This window comes from Neopelma chrysocephalum, unplaced genomic scaffold (genome assembly GCF_003984885.1).
Source record: "Neopelma chrysocephalum unplaced genomic scaffold, ASM398488v2 Primary Assembly neopelma1_45, whole genome shotgun sequence".
In the NCBI taxonomy this organism is placed as follows: domain Eukaryota; kingdom Metazoa; phylum Chordata; class Aves; order Passeriformes; family Pipridae; genus Neopelma; species Neopelma chrysocephalum.
The window spans coordinates 4,294,329-4,309,327 of record NW_020897704.1 but is presented as its reverse complement, the minus strand read 5'-3'; the positions used below and the strand labels follow the sequence as shown (position 1 = coordinate 4,309,327).

The 14,999-nt window shown below is 43.2% G+C and overlaps 1 protein-coding gene across 1 annotated transcript; it reads left to right on the top strand.

Moving 5' to 3' along the window:
* Positions 1–1,881: 1,881 nt before the first annotated feature.
* SELENOO (selenoprotein O) lies at positions 1,882–14,572 on the top strand. The gene is made up of 9 exons (XM_027679218.1): positions 1,882–2,462; positions 3,814–4,017; positions 4,956–5,136; positions 7,875–8,005; positions 8,351–8,631; positions 8,973–9,123; positions 10,766–10,951; positions 11,976–12,132; positions 13,038–14,572. The coding sequence occupies exons 1-9, from the start codon at positions 1,918–1,920 to the stop codon at positions 13,230–13,232; spliced, it is 2,031 nt and encodes a 676-aa protein (XP_027535019.1). The 5' UTR covers positions 1,882–1,917; the 3' UTR covers positions 13,233–14,572.
* The last annotated feature ends 427 nt before the right edge of the window (positions 14,573–14,999 follow it).

Below are 14,999 nucleotides of genomic sequence, written 5' to 3'. Positions count from 1 at the left end.
ACTTCACACCTCCACGCAGCCCCTTCCCCCTGCACATCAGGTCAGGAAGTTAATTCCAATGACACCAGGGGCTGGGACTCCTAATCTTTAGGGTCCCCTGTGGGTGGGTATAGCTTTTTCTTTGGGACAGGGGGAGGACCTGATACATTCATCTGTTTCAGTTTTTCCCAAATCTCCTCCTGCTTCATCCCCTTTTCCTGAAGGATTTTCTTCATTTTGGCAAGTAAAACTCCTGTGGGCTGACTATCTAGCTCTCCTTCATTCACCCCCTGGCTTATTAAATATCTCCAAATTGTCCGTCTAGGAATGTATTTCCTCCCCTTTGCCCCAATCCTCTCCTTGTTTGCCATCCCTTTCCCCTCGGGTCCCATCAGGGTACCCATGTTCTCCAAGGTAGCCATGCACTCACCCAGGGGGCGGCCAATTAAAGTAGACCCCATGCTGATGAAAAACCCCTTGTGCAGCTCAGGAACACGGCAGGCCAGCACCCCCACATCCCCCTGCTCCACGTGCACCTCAAAGATATCGAAGTCAAGGGTCACCGGTTTCTCCCTTTGCTTTAATGCTCGGAGTAAGACATTCCCACAGACGTAGGCTGACACCTCCTGGACATCTCTCCAGGGTGCCCCCTCCATGTTGTCTTTGAGAGGCTCATACTCTCCCAGATTTCTGATCACCAGCCTTAAAATCTCCCCTCCCAATATCTCATTAGCCGGCAGGGCTCTGATAATGGCCCCTACCTTGGGCCAGGGCAGCCCGATGGCTGTCACCACCCGCTTCGCCGCCTCGTGCGTGAAGGGAGTGCACTGCTCCAAGGTCCATACTCGGTTCACCCACACGGGCCACCCCTCCTTCTGTTTCCTCCAAATCTCCTCTTTTCTGGACATATCCCCCTCTCCCTGGCCTCTATCTCCCTCCACCGGCTTCACTTTCCTCGCAGCCCCAGCACACACGCCTTGCACGGACGACTCCTCCCGCATCTCCAAACTCCAGCCGCCCCCACCCCACACCTCTGGGTCCCAGTCTCTCTTACTGAGAGCCGCCACCTTCCTCCGACCCAGACCCTTCCCCAAGGACAGCAGGGTGCCCAGGCACTGCACCTTCCGTCTCAGCCGGGCGTTCTCGGTCGCCTCGGCCCGCAGCTCCTCCCGCAGCTGCTCGTCCTGCTCGCTCAGCCGGGAGCTGTCGCACCGCAGCGCCAGCACCTCGTCGCGGGCCAGCTGCAGACTGTCCTGCAGGCTCTGGATGCTCTGCTCCTTCTCTTCCACCGCCGCCTGCAAGGCCCGCGCCAGGTTGAAGAGCAGCCACTGCAGCGCCGAGCATTTCTTCTCCCCTTTGGGATGGTACAGGGACACGTAGTTCAGCCAGTGCCGCTCCGCCGCTTCTAGCGTGGGGTCCTGCCCGACCACCTTACAGTCCCACGGGTCCCCGCCGTGCTCCAGCATGGCTTGAACCAGCAGCCCCCGTTCCTCCTGGCTCGGGGAGCTCTCCGGCTCCTCCCTCTCCTTCGATTTCCCCCCCCTCGTTAGCCAGGACATCTCAGTGCCAGCCAGCACCGGCGGGCGCCGAGCCGGGACAGCCTCGGGCGAGACCACGGGTGCTGCCCCCGCGGCTGTCCCTGCCCAGCCGGATCCGGCGCAGCTGAGGAGAATGGGCCGAGGACACGGGCACAGCGGCACCGGGACTCGGGCACAGAGCACCGGGACAGAGCACCGGGACAGAGCACCGGCAGCGCCCGCCACGACGCGACAGCGGCTCCAGACGTCCGCCCTTCGCGATGCCCCCAAACGGGCTGGGTGGCGCGCCGCACGGCCAGGGCTTATACGTGGCCCCTCCCCGCACCCGCTGTCCAGTCCCGTTCCCTGCTTGCCGCTGGCCGGGCGGGGCTCCCCGCGACACCGCCCCCGGCAGGGGCGCATGGCCGCGGTGCTGCGCAGCGCCCGCTGCTTCCTCCCGAGGCTGCAGCCGCCGGTGTCGGGCCGGGCCCGGCGCGGCTCCGCGGGAGCGGCCATGGAGCAGCCCCCGCGCGGCCCCGAGCGCGGCGGGGGCTGGTTGGGCGCGCTGCGCTTCGACAACCTGGCACTGCGCTCGCTGCCCGTGGACGCCTCGGAGGAGGGCGGCCCGCGGGCCGTGACCGGCGCCTGCTTCGCGCGGGTGCGGCCCAGCCCGCTGCAGAACCCGCGACTCGTGGCCATGTCGCTGCCGGCGCTGGCGCTGCTGGGGCTGGAGGCTCCCGCGGCCGACCCGGAGGCGGCGGAGGCCGAGGCCGCGCTGTACTTCAGCGGGAACCGGGTGCCGGCGGGCGCGGAGCCCGCGGCGCACTGTTACTGCGGGCACCAGTTCGGCAGCTTCGCGGGGCAGCTCGGCGACGGCGCCGCCATGTACCTGGGCGAGGTGCTGGGCCCGCGGGGCGAGCGCTGGGAGATCCAGCTCAAGGGCGCCGGCATCACCCCCTTTTCTCGGTAAGGCCCGGGGGGAGCGGGGCGGGACCGTGTCGGAACAGCCCGGCGAGGCGCGGGTTTGGGGGAGAAGCGCCCGGTGTCCCCTGCGGGGCGAGCTCACTGCAGGGAGGACCGGGACCGGCTTGCCGGCTCGCAGATCGCATTAGCAAGGGGCTGGCTCCGTGCTGGGGATCGTTCTCCGGGCAGAGGTCATCCCTTAAGCCCTCGTGGATTTTTTTTTTTTTTTAATCTTGGCATCAGCAAATGTAATATTTAAATGCTAGACCAGGAGGTGGCAAACTTTTCCTCTGGAAAACGAGTGTAGCGGCATCTCCTTCAGGTGGCGCGTTACTTCAGTCTCTGGTTATCCTGTGCGGGTTTTCCCTTTTTGGGAGAACAGAGACCGTGATGACAGTGGGGATGGCGCTGTGTAATACCCACCTGGCTGCTTGCTGCCCTATGGCCCACACAAATGGTGTTTAAATGTGGGTGTTTGATTGTGCTGCTGGTCCTTCTCCCCCATTCTTCCCAGCTGTGGAGGGAATAGTGGAAAAGTCCCCAAAATGGCATACTGACCAAATTCCTGCAAGGGTTGTGTATCTTCATTAGTCGCGTGAGCCTGCACTACTTTAAATATTTCATGTAATTTTTCCCACTTGCATTTTCCATATTTTTGTTCCAGCTGTGCACAGGCTCGGTAACACCTTAGTTTCATGCACGTGGTCCTCTGACGGCCTTTTTCAGGTCTATGAAGATTAAGGAAATCACAGTAAAAATCCTAGATATGGTGGTAACATTGTAGATCTGCCCTGGTCAGCTCTCCTGCTTGCTTGTGGCTGAGAACCACCTGCGTCTGTTTCTCTTTACTTAATATCTATTAAATACCCTAGTTTGCTCTTTTTTGTCTGTTCAGGTAGGGGTTTTTTTAATGCAACTGCTATGCATGCCCATATTTAACACCCCATTTCTAGAGTACTTACCCGGAAAAATACAAAATAATATTTTTATTTTATTAAGAGGAAACCATTCACTTGATATACAATAAAATAGCTATACTTGTCCAAATTTTTTTCATTTTTTGGAAAGACTATTACATTAATGAAACCAACAGAGTTAATGATTAGAAGGGATGTGTGTAACTGGAAGGTTTATTTTCTTCTGTGCAGTCTTCATTGCAAGGCTGTTTTGTCCATCTAATTGAACTTTAACAGAAGTTTGAAAGTCCAGCTTTTGTTTTCAGATATGCCACTACTTTTTTGTTTGACTGTGGACAGAGTGTGACACTTTCAGGCTTTTGTTTCTCCACTGCTACAGAGGAGACAGGAGTTCCTGCCTTTATAGCCTAAAAACTGTCCATGTCTTCTTGCTGCAGACAAGCTGATGGTCGGAAAGTCCTGCGGTCGAGCATACGGGAGTTCCTGTGCAGTGAGGCGATGTTTCACCTGGGAATACCAACAACAAGGGCTGGGACATGTGTGACGTCTGACTCAAAAGTCGTCCGTGACATATTTTATGATGGGAATCCAAAAAATGAGAGGTGTACAGTTGTTCTGAGAATAGCCTCCACATTTTTAAGGTAAAAACCTATTTTGTTGATTGTTTTTTTTTTTTTCTTTTAAAACCAAGCACAGCAGTCTTTTAAAATACTGTTTTGAGTGTATTTCCCTAACAGTACTGTTTGTGTGTTTCTTGTTCTGGAGGCTTGGAACTTCTTTTGCTGGGCTGTAGGAAGCTGTTTTTCTTGCCCAGCAGATGGGATGAGCTGGTGTCTTTGCACAGACACAGATAAAACGCTAGGGATGCTAACCTGATAGAAAGAAGTAAGTTCTGCAGACTTATTAAGAGATTTTTCATGTTTATGCCTGCACAGAATACAGGGGTTTTTTTGATGATAATAGTAGTGGTGGATTGTAGCTCTACCCTTAATTCCAATTCTAATGTAGTACTGTTAAAGTTCGGTTGTACTTTCCCTGCCTGATAACTGTATGAGGTTCCTGCTCCAGCAGAAACCATTAGGCATTTCAGGAAGTTGCACTGCTTCCTGTAAGGTAATAGAATATTAGAGGAAAGTGAGGTATAAGGAACATAGATATGTGCGTATATGTGTATATGTGCTTCTGTGTGTATACATATGTGGACAACCCTAACATATGCTTGATATACAGTCTAGCATTAAAGTCCAATTTCTGTACATTTACTCAGGATAAGAATTCTTCTGTAGAAGTGGTTGTAAGAAACTTTATTGAACTGGTGTTCAGTACTGGCTAGGGTCTTGATCTGTCAGTTTGGTTCAATGGATGTATGTGCTTCCTTACACTGAGCTACGGAGCCTCATTGGGTTCAGTGTAGGAATGTTGGAGGTCTTTTCTCACAGTCAGTTCAAGGGTTGGCCTTAAACTCAAAAGATAATGTGCTGTTATTACAACAATAGTAAATGGTCTTACTACATGTAATGTCAAATGAAGTTAATAGTATCAGATAATTCTAAAACATGCTTTTATTATTTTGAAACAGATTTGGTTCGTTTGAAATTTTTAAACCTCCTGATGAATACACTGGACGCAAGGGTCCCAGCGTTAACCGAAATGATATTCGAATACAGATGCTTGATTATGTGATCCGCACTTTCTACCCAGAAATCCAGGAGGCTTATTCAGATAACAGTATTCAGAGGAATGCTGCTTTCTTTAAAGAGGTAAGGAAGATCAGAGTCTCTTCATAATCCACTGCGGTTGTCTTTAGGAACTTCATCTGCCAGCACAGATGACTGGAGTCAGTTAATACTTTGTATCATCTCATTGTCTGAACTATTCTTTTCTTTGAAGAAAGCACTCTTAAATAGACCTGCTTATTGATGAAAGCAGTGTTGATACTGATCTAACCAATGAAAGCAATTTAACCTTCTTAATAGTAGATCGCGATGTCCCTGCTCTGGGGAAGCATCCCAAGACTTCTCTCCATTTGCTGAGACTGTCTTAGACTGTGAGAGAAAGTTCTGGCCGTGACTGTCAGATGATGAGTTGACAGTACTGAAATATCGCTTGAAAAACATTGTTTTATAAAATATTGAGAATGCTGAGTCACTTCCTGTGTCTCATTTTTCCAAATTACAAACAGGAATGTTGACTACAAATCACTTGATGAGGAGAACTGTGGCTGGTCACCCACTGTGTGCATGTCCAGCTCTGTAGTTGATGGCATGTTTACTTCCTGATGGCAGAAAAGTCATGGGACTTGGGGATCTTTGTGGATGTGTTTGTGTGCCTCTTCCTGCTTTTGGCTGCTTTTCCTGGCCCAGTTACTACTGGTTTTCTTCCAGGCCCCATCCCACTCCCTGCCCGGCCACACCACACACACACCTCCACCCCCCGCATCCTTTTCTCATTGCCCCGTATCCGGTTTTTTTATTTGTTGTGCTTCTCCTGCCTCTGCCTGTCTGCACTCCATGTCTGTGCTAGCACTGCCTCTTGTGTTTTCTCTTATCCTTAGTGGAGACTTTCCAGACTTTTCTCCACCTGAAAAGCATCTCAGTCTCTTCTCTAATTTGACAAACACATCCATCTTTTTTAATAGTGGGGAAGTGCTGTCAGCTCAACTCTAACATGTTTTATCTTTTCTTTGCATTGTGAAAGAAATGGAAAAGCACAAACAAACAACATTATCTGTACCTCTCAAATAATTTGTAGCTGTTGTTTAAATTTAAATGAGTGTGTCCTTCAGATAGTGCTCTTATTTATATATACAAAATACTTGTTTTCTAGTTTGTCTAGCAGTAGAAAAATGTTGATCAAAAAGAATAAAGCCCAAAGTGAGTGCAAAGCTGTCTCTTTTCTCATCAATATACCCATCTTTGAGTGGCACCCAAGCTTTAATTGCTTTTGGGCATTCTCATTAGAGGAATTTCTTTTTTACCACAACACTGGTGGTATGTGACGCATTCATAAAAAGACATCCAGCAGTAAAGAACTGCCTTACCACTGGAGTGCTTTCATTCCAACCCTCGTGACCAGGATTTTTTTATTTTTAACTTCTACCATCTTCCTGGCACAGAGCCATTGTGCAGGGTGTGCCTCTCCTACTGGTTTAGGGCCTAAGTAATCTGTTTTGGACACATGTAGCTGCTGGCTTCCAACTGCCCCATGAGAAAGTGTTCAGGAAAAATGGGTAAAGTACCTCCCATGAGAATATTGTCAAAAGTAGAAGCATGGGATCTCAAGGTGAACCAAAAGCTTATGTTCCAAGCATCATTTGTGGTTTTCACTACCTGTCAGAGGAAGATTTGTCTAATTTTTCTTCTTTACCTGACTGCACATGTTTTAAATAAAAAAAAAAACAAAACAGAAAAATTCTGGGTTTAAAGACAGAGGCATAGAAATGTTCAAGGAGAAACAATTCCTAGATAGGTTTTTGAACCTTAATGAAATACACTTACACTGCAGTCTGGAGCAAATAGTTGCTTTGAATTTCTGTACATTGATAGCTCTTTGGGAAGATGAGTGATTTTAGCTATGAAAATAATTTGATTTAAAAGTTTTAGCTAATGGCTAGATAAAATTTTTACTTACAGCAATTTAGTAAAGTATTTAGAACTACTTAGGTTTATTTAAAAAACAGATTAGCTTTCTGAATTTTAGATTTCATAGCACATAGTAGTTCTGATTGACAGGTGGATTAATATATTTAAATAACTATGAGTACTTTAGAATATTCCAGTATTTATTTGGTGGATGGGGCACATGCAGTGATTGCAGTCAAGGATTCCATAAAAATAACTCTCAGCTAAGCAGCAGAAATACCTCTGATGAAGCATGCTTTCAGTAAACAATTGCATTTAAATAAAATTGTCATTCTTGGAATATTTTTACTTAGTCTTGTAGCTTTTTTCCACTCTCAGCAAATTGAGGTAAGTGCTTATCAGCACTAAAACCTGTTCACAGGGAATAATTTTTTTGTGTAAACTATTTAACTTCCTGTAAATCACTCCTACATACTAGGTAAACCAGAAGAATAACTTCATACTGGGCTTCGTTGCATATAGTTAATTTTATTTCTTAGACTTTGCTTATGTGTTCTTCTGCCTGTAGTTACTCTTTAAAATTAGTAATAGGCAAAAGAATATATTTGTATAATGGTTAGACTAGTACTCGAGTCTGTCTCCAGCGCATTTTAAAGCTATTCTGTTGACTTGCAAGTCAAGCATGGAAGGAGAGAATAGGAGGCAAATGGAAATGGGAGACAGAGTGACAGGGCAGTCACTAACAGGAGGAGAGAGGCAAGCTGTCCTTAAAGATGTCTGTGTGTATGGCATGCTGCCAGAATCTGCTTCCATCAGAGCTGTAGAAACATCAGTTCAGACTAGGAAATGCTTGGAAGTACATAAATGTGTTGGAAATACATTGTGATGAAAAATGGAAGAAATATATTTGTTTTTAGATAACCAAACGAACCGCGAGGTTGGTGGCCGAGTGGCAGTGTGTTGGGTTTTGCCATGGTGTGCTGAACACAGATAACATGAGCATCGTTGGACTGACCATTGACTACGGCCCTTTCGGATTCATGGACAGGTCAGTGTGGCAGCATTATTTGAAATGTGCATATGTACATGCTGTGTAGACCAGTCCTGGTATTTATGGTTGCTCTAATATTTTAACTCTAAAGTAGTTTTATTAATTCTCTTTATCGCAAAGTAGGTTAAGTTAGTTCTAGTTGTCTTCTTTTCAACTTCTTTTTAACTGTTCACAACATCCCTAACTGTTAGACTGTAGCCTGTGGGTTTGGGAAAAGAATCAAGGAGTGTTCCCTTTCATATTTTTTAGTTCCTAGAGCAGACTAAAATAATAAAAGTACTGCTTTTCACAGTACTGGTGTCCAGTTAACTGGAAGAATGCTTATTATTTCTTCATTTGTAGGTATGACCCTGAGCACATTTGCAATGGTTCTGATAATACAGGGCGCTATGCTTACAACAAACAGCCAGAGATTTGCAAGTGGAACCTGGGGAAACTTGCTGAAGCTCTAGTTCCAGAACTGCCTTTGGAAATAAGTGAACTCATCCTGGAAGAGGAATATGATGCAGAATTTGAGAAACATTATTTGCAGAAGATGAGGAAAAAACTAGGCCTAATCCAGCTGGAATTAGAAGAAGATAGTAAGCTAGTATCTGAACTCCTTGAAACCATGCATCTCACAGGTTGGTGAAGAGCAGGTTATTATTTAATAGCCTATCAGTATCTATAATCAACCCAAAATATAATTTATATCTTGACCTTACGAGAAAGTAGCCTTGTGCAACTACATTGTCATCTGAGAGAAGAACAACAGACTGAAAAATGATTACCTTATTGTGAACTGTGGAGTAGTTGTTGCCTTATATAGGACTCCTGTCTCACATTTGCACCCTCACTGAGGGAACAGTTTATTTGCCTCTTCAGAGTGATGACCTGTACTGCTGTAGAGGGAGGTAGGAAAGAGGTATGGGACCAGTTTTCCTGCTGATTTATTAGTTGCATTATTCATACCACACTTTTTCAGGTGGAGACTTCACAAATATTTTCTACTTGCTGAGTTCATTCTCAGTGGACACTGATCCTTCAAAATTTGAAGATTTCTTAGAAGAGCTTACAAGTCAGTGTGCTTCTGTGGAAGAACTGAAAGTTGCTTTCAAACCACAGATGGATCCAAGGTATTATCCCACTTAAATGCTTTTGGCTTTTGCTTGTAGTTTCAGTATAACCATAACGAACTCTGTATGGTATGTAATATTTGACTAATTTTAAGATTGGAAATATCACTGTCAAATAGATGTATCATGATCTACATCTATGACTTGCAGCAGTTGGCTCTTGGATTAAAGTTTCTGAGCTTTAGTTGGCCCTTTTTTTTTCCCTCCCCTGTCTCTGCTGACTGAGGCAATGAGAGAGCCAAATAATGAAGTGATACAAAAGTATTTTACAGAAGAAATGGATGTGAACTGTAATGCTGCTGTGTTCTGCTAATGTACTGTCAGCAAAAAAAGTCGCTTTTAGCAACCAATGTTCTGGCCTAAGTATAACCCAAGTGCCCACTTTAGGTATAGTCCATGTCTAATTTGTTCTGCAGTCCAGCTACTCTGAGCATGTTCAACTGCTGCTTATAACGGTGATTGCATCCGTTTTTCACTTCTTGCAGAGGAGGGAAAAAAATAAAGGTATTTTCAGTATGTTCCCCTCCCCCCACACTTTGCTTAATAAGTGCTCCATGGAGGTAATGAACCTACCAAATTTTTCAGCTTTTCTTTGTGTTGATACCACAATATGAATATAGCTTGTGTGATAGAGATGAGACAGTATTTTTTAAACACTGCATTCAGGTCTAGAGAAACATGAAAAGCAGCTATAAATCATCATGATATGGGTGAGTACATAACTGATTTTTTTAATTGCAGCTCTTGGATATCATATAGGTAGACATTATATAAAGTATAGTACTTTATATAAACTCAGAAATTAAAGCACGCAGCTTATCTCTGCTTACTAAAAGTAGGAAAATATAACCGGCTATAACGAGTTGTCTTTTGAGGCCAGGGAATAATATTTATTTTCTCCTTCATAAAGGAGATAAATATACTTAGTGTATTTTGATAGGCTGTAACTCTGTTTTTTTTATTTTACTTTATGCTGTAGTTTAGTTATTAATCCAGGAAAAATAAAAGTTACCTAACATGGTATCAAAAAATAAGGTGAAACACCAGCTAACACAGTGAAATGTGAAAAGATACAGTCCTAGTCAAACTTGCAACAAAACAGTCTGGATATTGTTAGGAATTTATTACCAAAAAGCAATTCTCATTCTGTGATTTAAACTGGCTAACTGAAAATATTAAACATAGTGTTTCGCTATTAAACATAGCAATTTAAATGAAGTATCTTTCCCCATATCATTTAGGTTTTTATTAGTACTAATAAAATCAGTAGGTGTTAAAGAAATAAAAAAAACCCCAAACAACAAAACCTGTGAATTCTGTATTATCTTGATAGCTAAGTAAGATCAAATTTTTTATTCCAAATTCATTTTAAAGTTCCAAGGGTATTTTGATAAGACCTGCACAAGTAAACTCAACTGGTAATTCTGAAAATCTACTGTCTGCTCTTTATATACCGGGGGAAAGAAAAGTAAAATTAGCATAATTTATAATTTTAAAAGCGGTTTTGTTGATTATGAATTTCTGTTATTTCTAAATCATAGTTTGTTGTGAATGTTTTCATATGTAGTTTGATTGCTAAGAGTTGCTTCTTGACAGGCAGCTCAACTTCACTATCTAATGTGTTTGTTCTTTTTGTTCCTAGACAGCTGTCGATGATGCTGATGTTGGCTCAGTCTAATCCGCAGCTCTTTGCATTAATTGGAACAAAAGCTAATATAAATAAAGAATTAGAACGCATTGAACAATTCTCTAAACTGCAGCAGTTAACAGCTGCTGATTTACTCAGCAGAAATAAAAGACACTGGAAGGAATGGCTGGAGAAATACAGGTAAAGTTTCTCAGTATTCATAGTACTGTATTTCTGCATTTTGAGAACGACGTGCCTGTCTCATGAAAGGCACTCTCTCTCAAACGTAGATTAGGAGAAATAGGGAGGACATGCAGTTCAGAATATTATCTGCTTTGTTGCTGTGAAAGTTCAAGGGCACCTTTGTTCTTTGTTTGCTAGATTTTGTGGTAGGGTGAGGGTGTAGAAATCACCTAGCATCAAATCTAGTATTAAAAGTGCTTCAAGAGTGTTGATGTTGATTCTAACAGAGACTAATTTCAGTTGTGAACTTTTAAGTGCTCAGTAACTACAACTGACTGACCTTTAAGTCCTTTGAATTTTCTTTTTTCTGAAAGAAAAATCTGTGTATTAATATAGAAATCAAGTAGAATTATTCTTAATCAAAGAGTAACTGTAAAAGAAATCGTGGCCAGGAAAAAATGTCCAGACTCTTCTAAAGCCTAAGTGTTAGCAGGGTTTTTTGTAAAGAAAACCCCTGAGTAGAGCATCAGTTGTTTGTACTGTGTGGATTAGGTCCTTTCTGTACCTGGCTGATCTTGTTCTCCAGTGGGGCTCAGTTTTAGTGAGTATTACTGATAAAACGTAGATCAAGCTGCCTCAGCTGTATTGCATCCCTTTGCTTTTATCAGAACAGCAAAACCTTAACCAATAAACAAGCATAGAAATACTTAAAAGACAAGACCTGAACGTGGCAGTCTTTGTGGAGCAATGCAGAACAGACCATGCACCAGTGTCTTGATCTGACTTTGCGAGAACACAAAAGCTGTGGTGTGCCACTTCCTTGAGCTTTGTCAGGACCTGCTGACAGTCTGTAGTGCTGCTTTTATGAATGAAGTGACATCTTATATTCTGTTGTCATGCTGCATTTTATAAACTGAGAGGATTATAGATGATGTAATATTTATTAAGAACTGCAAACTAAGGATCTCAAAGCAAGGAAACATATCAACTTTCACATATGATTCTTGATCCAAACCAGTTGTTGTCACTTGCTTAATTTCAGAGTCCGTTTGCAAAAAGAAATAGAAAGTGTTGGTGATGCTGGTACCTGGAACACTGATCATGTGAAGGTCATGAATTCAAACAATCCAAAATATATCTTGAGAAATTATATTGCCCAGAATGCCATAGAAGCAGCTGAAAATGGGGATTTCTCAGAGGTATGCTATTACTACTTACACCCTCTCTAGATTTGCATGGATATGTAGTGCTGGTGTAGATGACTGACATTATGCTTGCCAAGATTTGGTCTGGCATCTCAGGCAGTAAGGGCATTGGAAATTCACTGTTCAGGAGGTCTGTATTGTTTTTGAGGGGGCTGTAATTTTAATGACTGCAGAACAAATAACTGAATCAAAAATCTGACTGAACTTCACCAGCTTTTGTAGGCTGACCCCAGGGCAAGACACTTATTCCTGCTTTTTCTTTCTTGAGAGTGGCATTTATCTTGGGAGGCAGTTGAGGATTAATTTATACTTGTTCCTTGCTGTGCTAAGTGTTATCATAGAATCAACTGGGTTGGAAAAGACCTCTGAGATCATCAAGTCCAACCCTTGATCCAACACCACTGTGGTTACTAGACCATGGCACTAAGTGCCACATCCAGTCTCATCTTCAAAACCTCCAGGGACAGTGAATCCACCACCTCCCTGGGCAGCCCATTCCAATGCCTGACTACTCTGTAAAAATTTTTTTCCTAATATTCAACCTAAACCTCCCCTGGCACAACTTAAGCTTATCTTTTAAAACTTATGGCTTTCACCTGTGGGCTTCAGCACAGGGAATGTTACATGCACAATATGGGGAAATTAATTTGTTTTGAGAAAAGCACTTGCATTTCAGGTTATTTGAGCTTGAGTCCCATACAGATACAAACCCAGTTACAATTACTGATTTTTTGATTTCAGCTTATTTGATATGTATATTGTTCACCTGTTTAATATTTGGCTTGTCTGGAGTTCATGTATTAAATACAATATACTGATTATTTGGTGTGAAGTTCTTCTCCACAACATTTTTCCTTCGCTTTCTAAATTCTCATAACCATGCAATGTTTTCTCTCTAGGTAAGAAATGTACTGAAACTTTTAGAGTGTCCATTCCAAGAAGCAGAAGGTTTCAGGGAGGTAAAGGAAGGTGCAGAAGAGGAGGGAGCAACTGCCACAGCAGCTGCTTGTGCTGAAGAGACCAGAAGCAGACTACCATATTGCAGCAAACCTCCACTTTGGGCTTCAGAGCTATGTGTTACATGATCTTCATAACTGCCTTGTTTTGTTTTTTGCTGTAAACTGAAGACTCTGATCCTCCTTCAGCAGTGAAGAATTCAGCAAGGCACATATTGAAGTGCTATTAAGTTATTGAAGCAACCCTACATTTGGATGCATCTGCAGCACTCTTCATCTGTGCCTAATTTGAAGCAATTGTTGATCAGTGGAACAAACCAGTGGCAATTAACAGTTCCTATACATCAGTAATCTCAGTGTTTTGAGACTGAAAGTATTTCCTTTATCCATACTACATCACAAGTGTAAAGCAATATTTTATGCTGAATTTTGAACATCCAAATGCAGTTGTTGTTACGTGAAGACAAAAATAGCAAGACAGGAATCTGATCTGTTTTTGTCCGATGTCTTAACTAATAGTACTTCTGCTATTTATTTACTGCTTTCTCTATGCAGGGACTTTTAGTCCTCTTTAATGGAGGAACAAATTCAGTGTTGCTTGTTTGAAGCTATGTTTCATTTAATTAAGTAGTTCATTTCTTGTGAACCTTCAGATTGGTATTTAATCATTATCTATTTTCAGAGAGTTTGTGCAGGGCAGGCTCGAGTTTGGGGGGAGGAATCGAATTTTTTTTAAGAGCAGAATTAAGGGAGTTTATATACATTTGCACTTGAAAACTTGGTGGTGAAGTTTATTCAGGCACAGGATGTTGCATACAACATGTGTAAATATTTGCTAAACTCATGAGTGCAGTTTGTAAGCCAATTGCTTTGGGCAGGATCCATTAGCCAAATTAGTGAACCTTAAACTACCCCAGCACTCAAATCCAGGTTCACTGTGTATTTTTTCTGTGCTTCCAAGTCTTGCTGTATGAGAAGCGTGTACGTGGGGTGCCTGGTCATCACACTGGTCAGTGGGGTTGTTCCATTCCCCGTCTAGTCTTGCACCATTCAGTTTACTTACATGGTCTTTAAAAAATCTTTAAGTTTGAAGTTGCCATTCAGAAATGTGCTATTTGAGCTTGTCTGAAAGATGATGGAGGATGTGGGAGGAGAACAGGAGCTGACTTGCTTGCAAGTTACTTATTGGTAACGTTTCTGTTGAGGTTTCAGGGGAAAGTTGGTTACCATTATTGTCACATTAGCAAAAGAGAGTTCTGTAATTAGTTGTTACTTAGCTTTCTGAACTTCTTTCTAAAAGACTGTGTTACTGGTTCAGATACCTGCAAAGTTTGCTTTAATGCAAAGGCTTCTCTTTTCCAAAGAGACCACTGTCTTACACTGTGATTTATGTGTACTCAAGTACACGTCCCCTGTGCAAGCTTGGTATTAGCTCAGGTAGAATTGTGCTCTTTTAAGTCTTCCTCAATACGAGCTGTTGAAAAACAGGACGAACAGTTGGGCTGCTGCTTGTCTTTCTGTACTAATAATCGGTTTGTCCTCCTTACTGCTGCAGTACATAGACAATGTTTTGAATGTGAACATTCACTCTGTCCTGCCTTCAAGCTGAAGAAACTGATTTATGATAAACTAGAATCTCTGACAAGTACAGTACTTTCTGTGAGGTTTTGGAGTTCTTGCAGAAAAGGACAAACTTGAAGGTGTATTTACATAGCCCATGGAAGAATTGTGCAGTTGAAAGAGGAAGCACCTCGAAGAAGTAGGCAGTAAATAATGCCAGCCAGCACAGCTGATCATCTTCTAGGAATAATCCATTTTTGTGGGAGTTTGAGACTTTAGTTGGGGATTAGCCTTCCTCTAAACTTGGGATACTGGAATCAAACCATTTAATGGAAACTTCTAGCA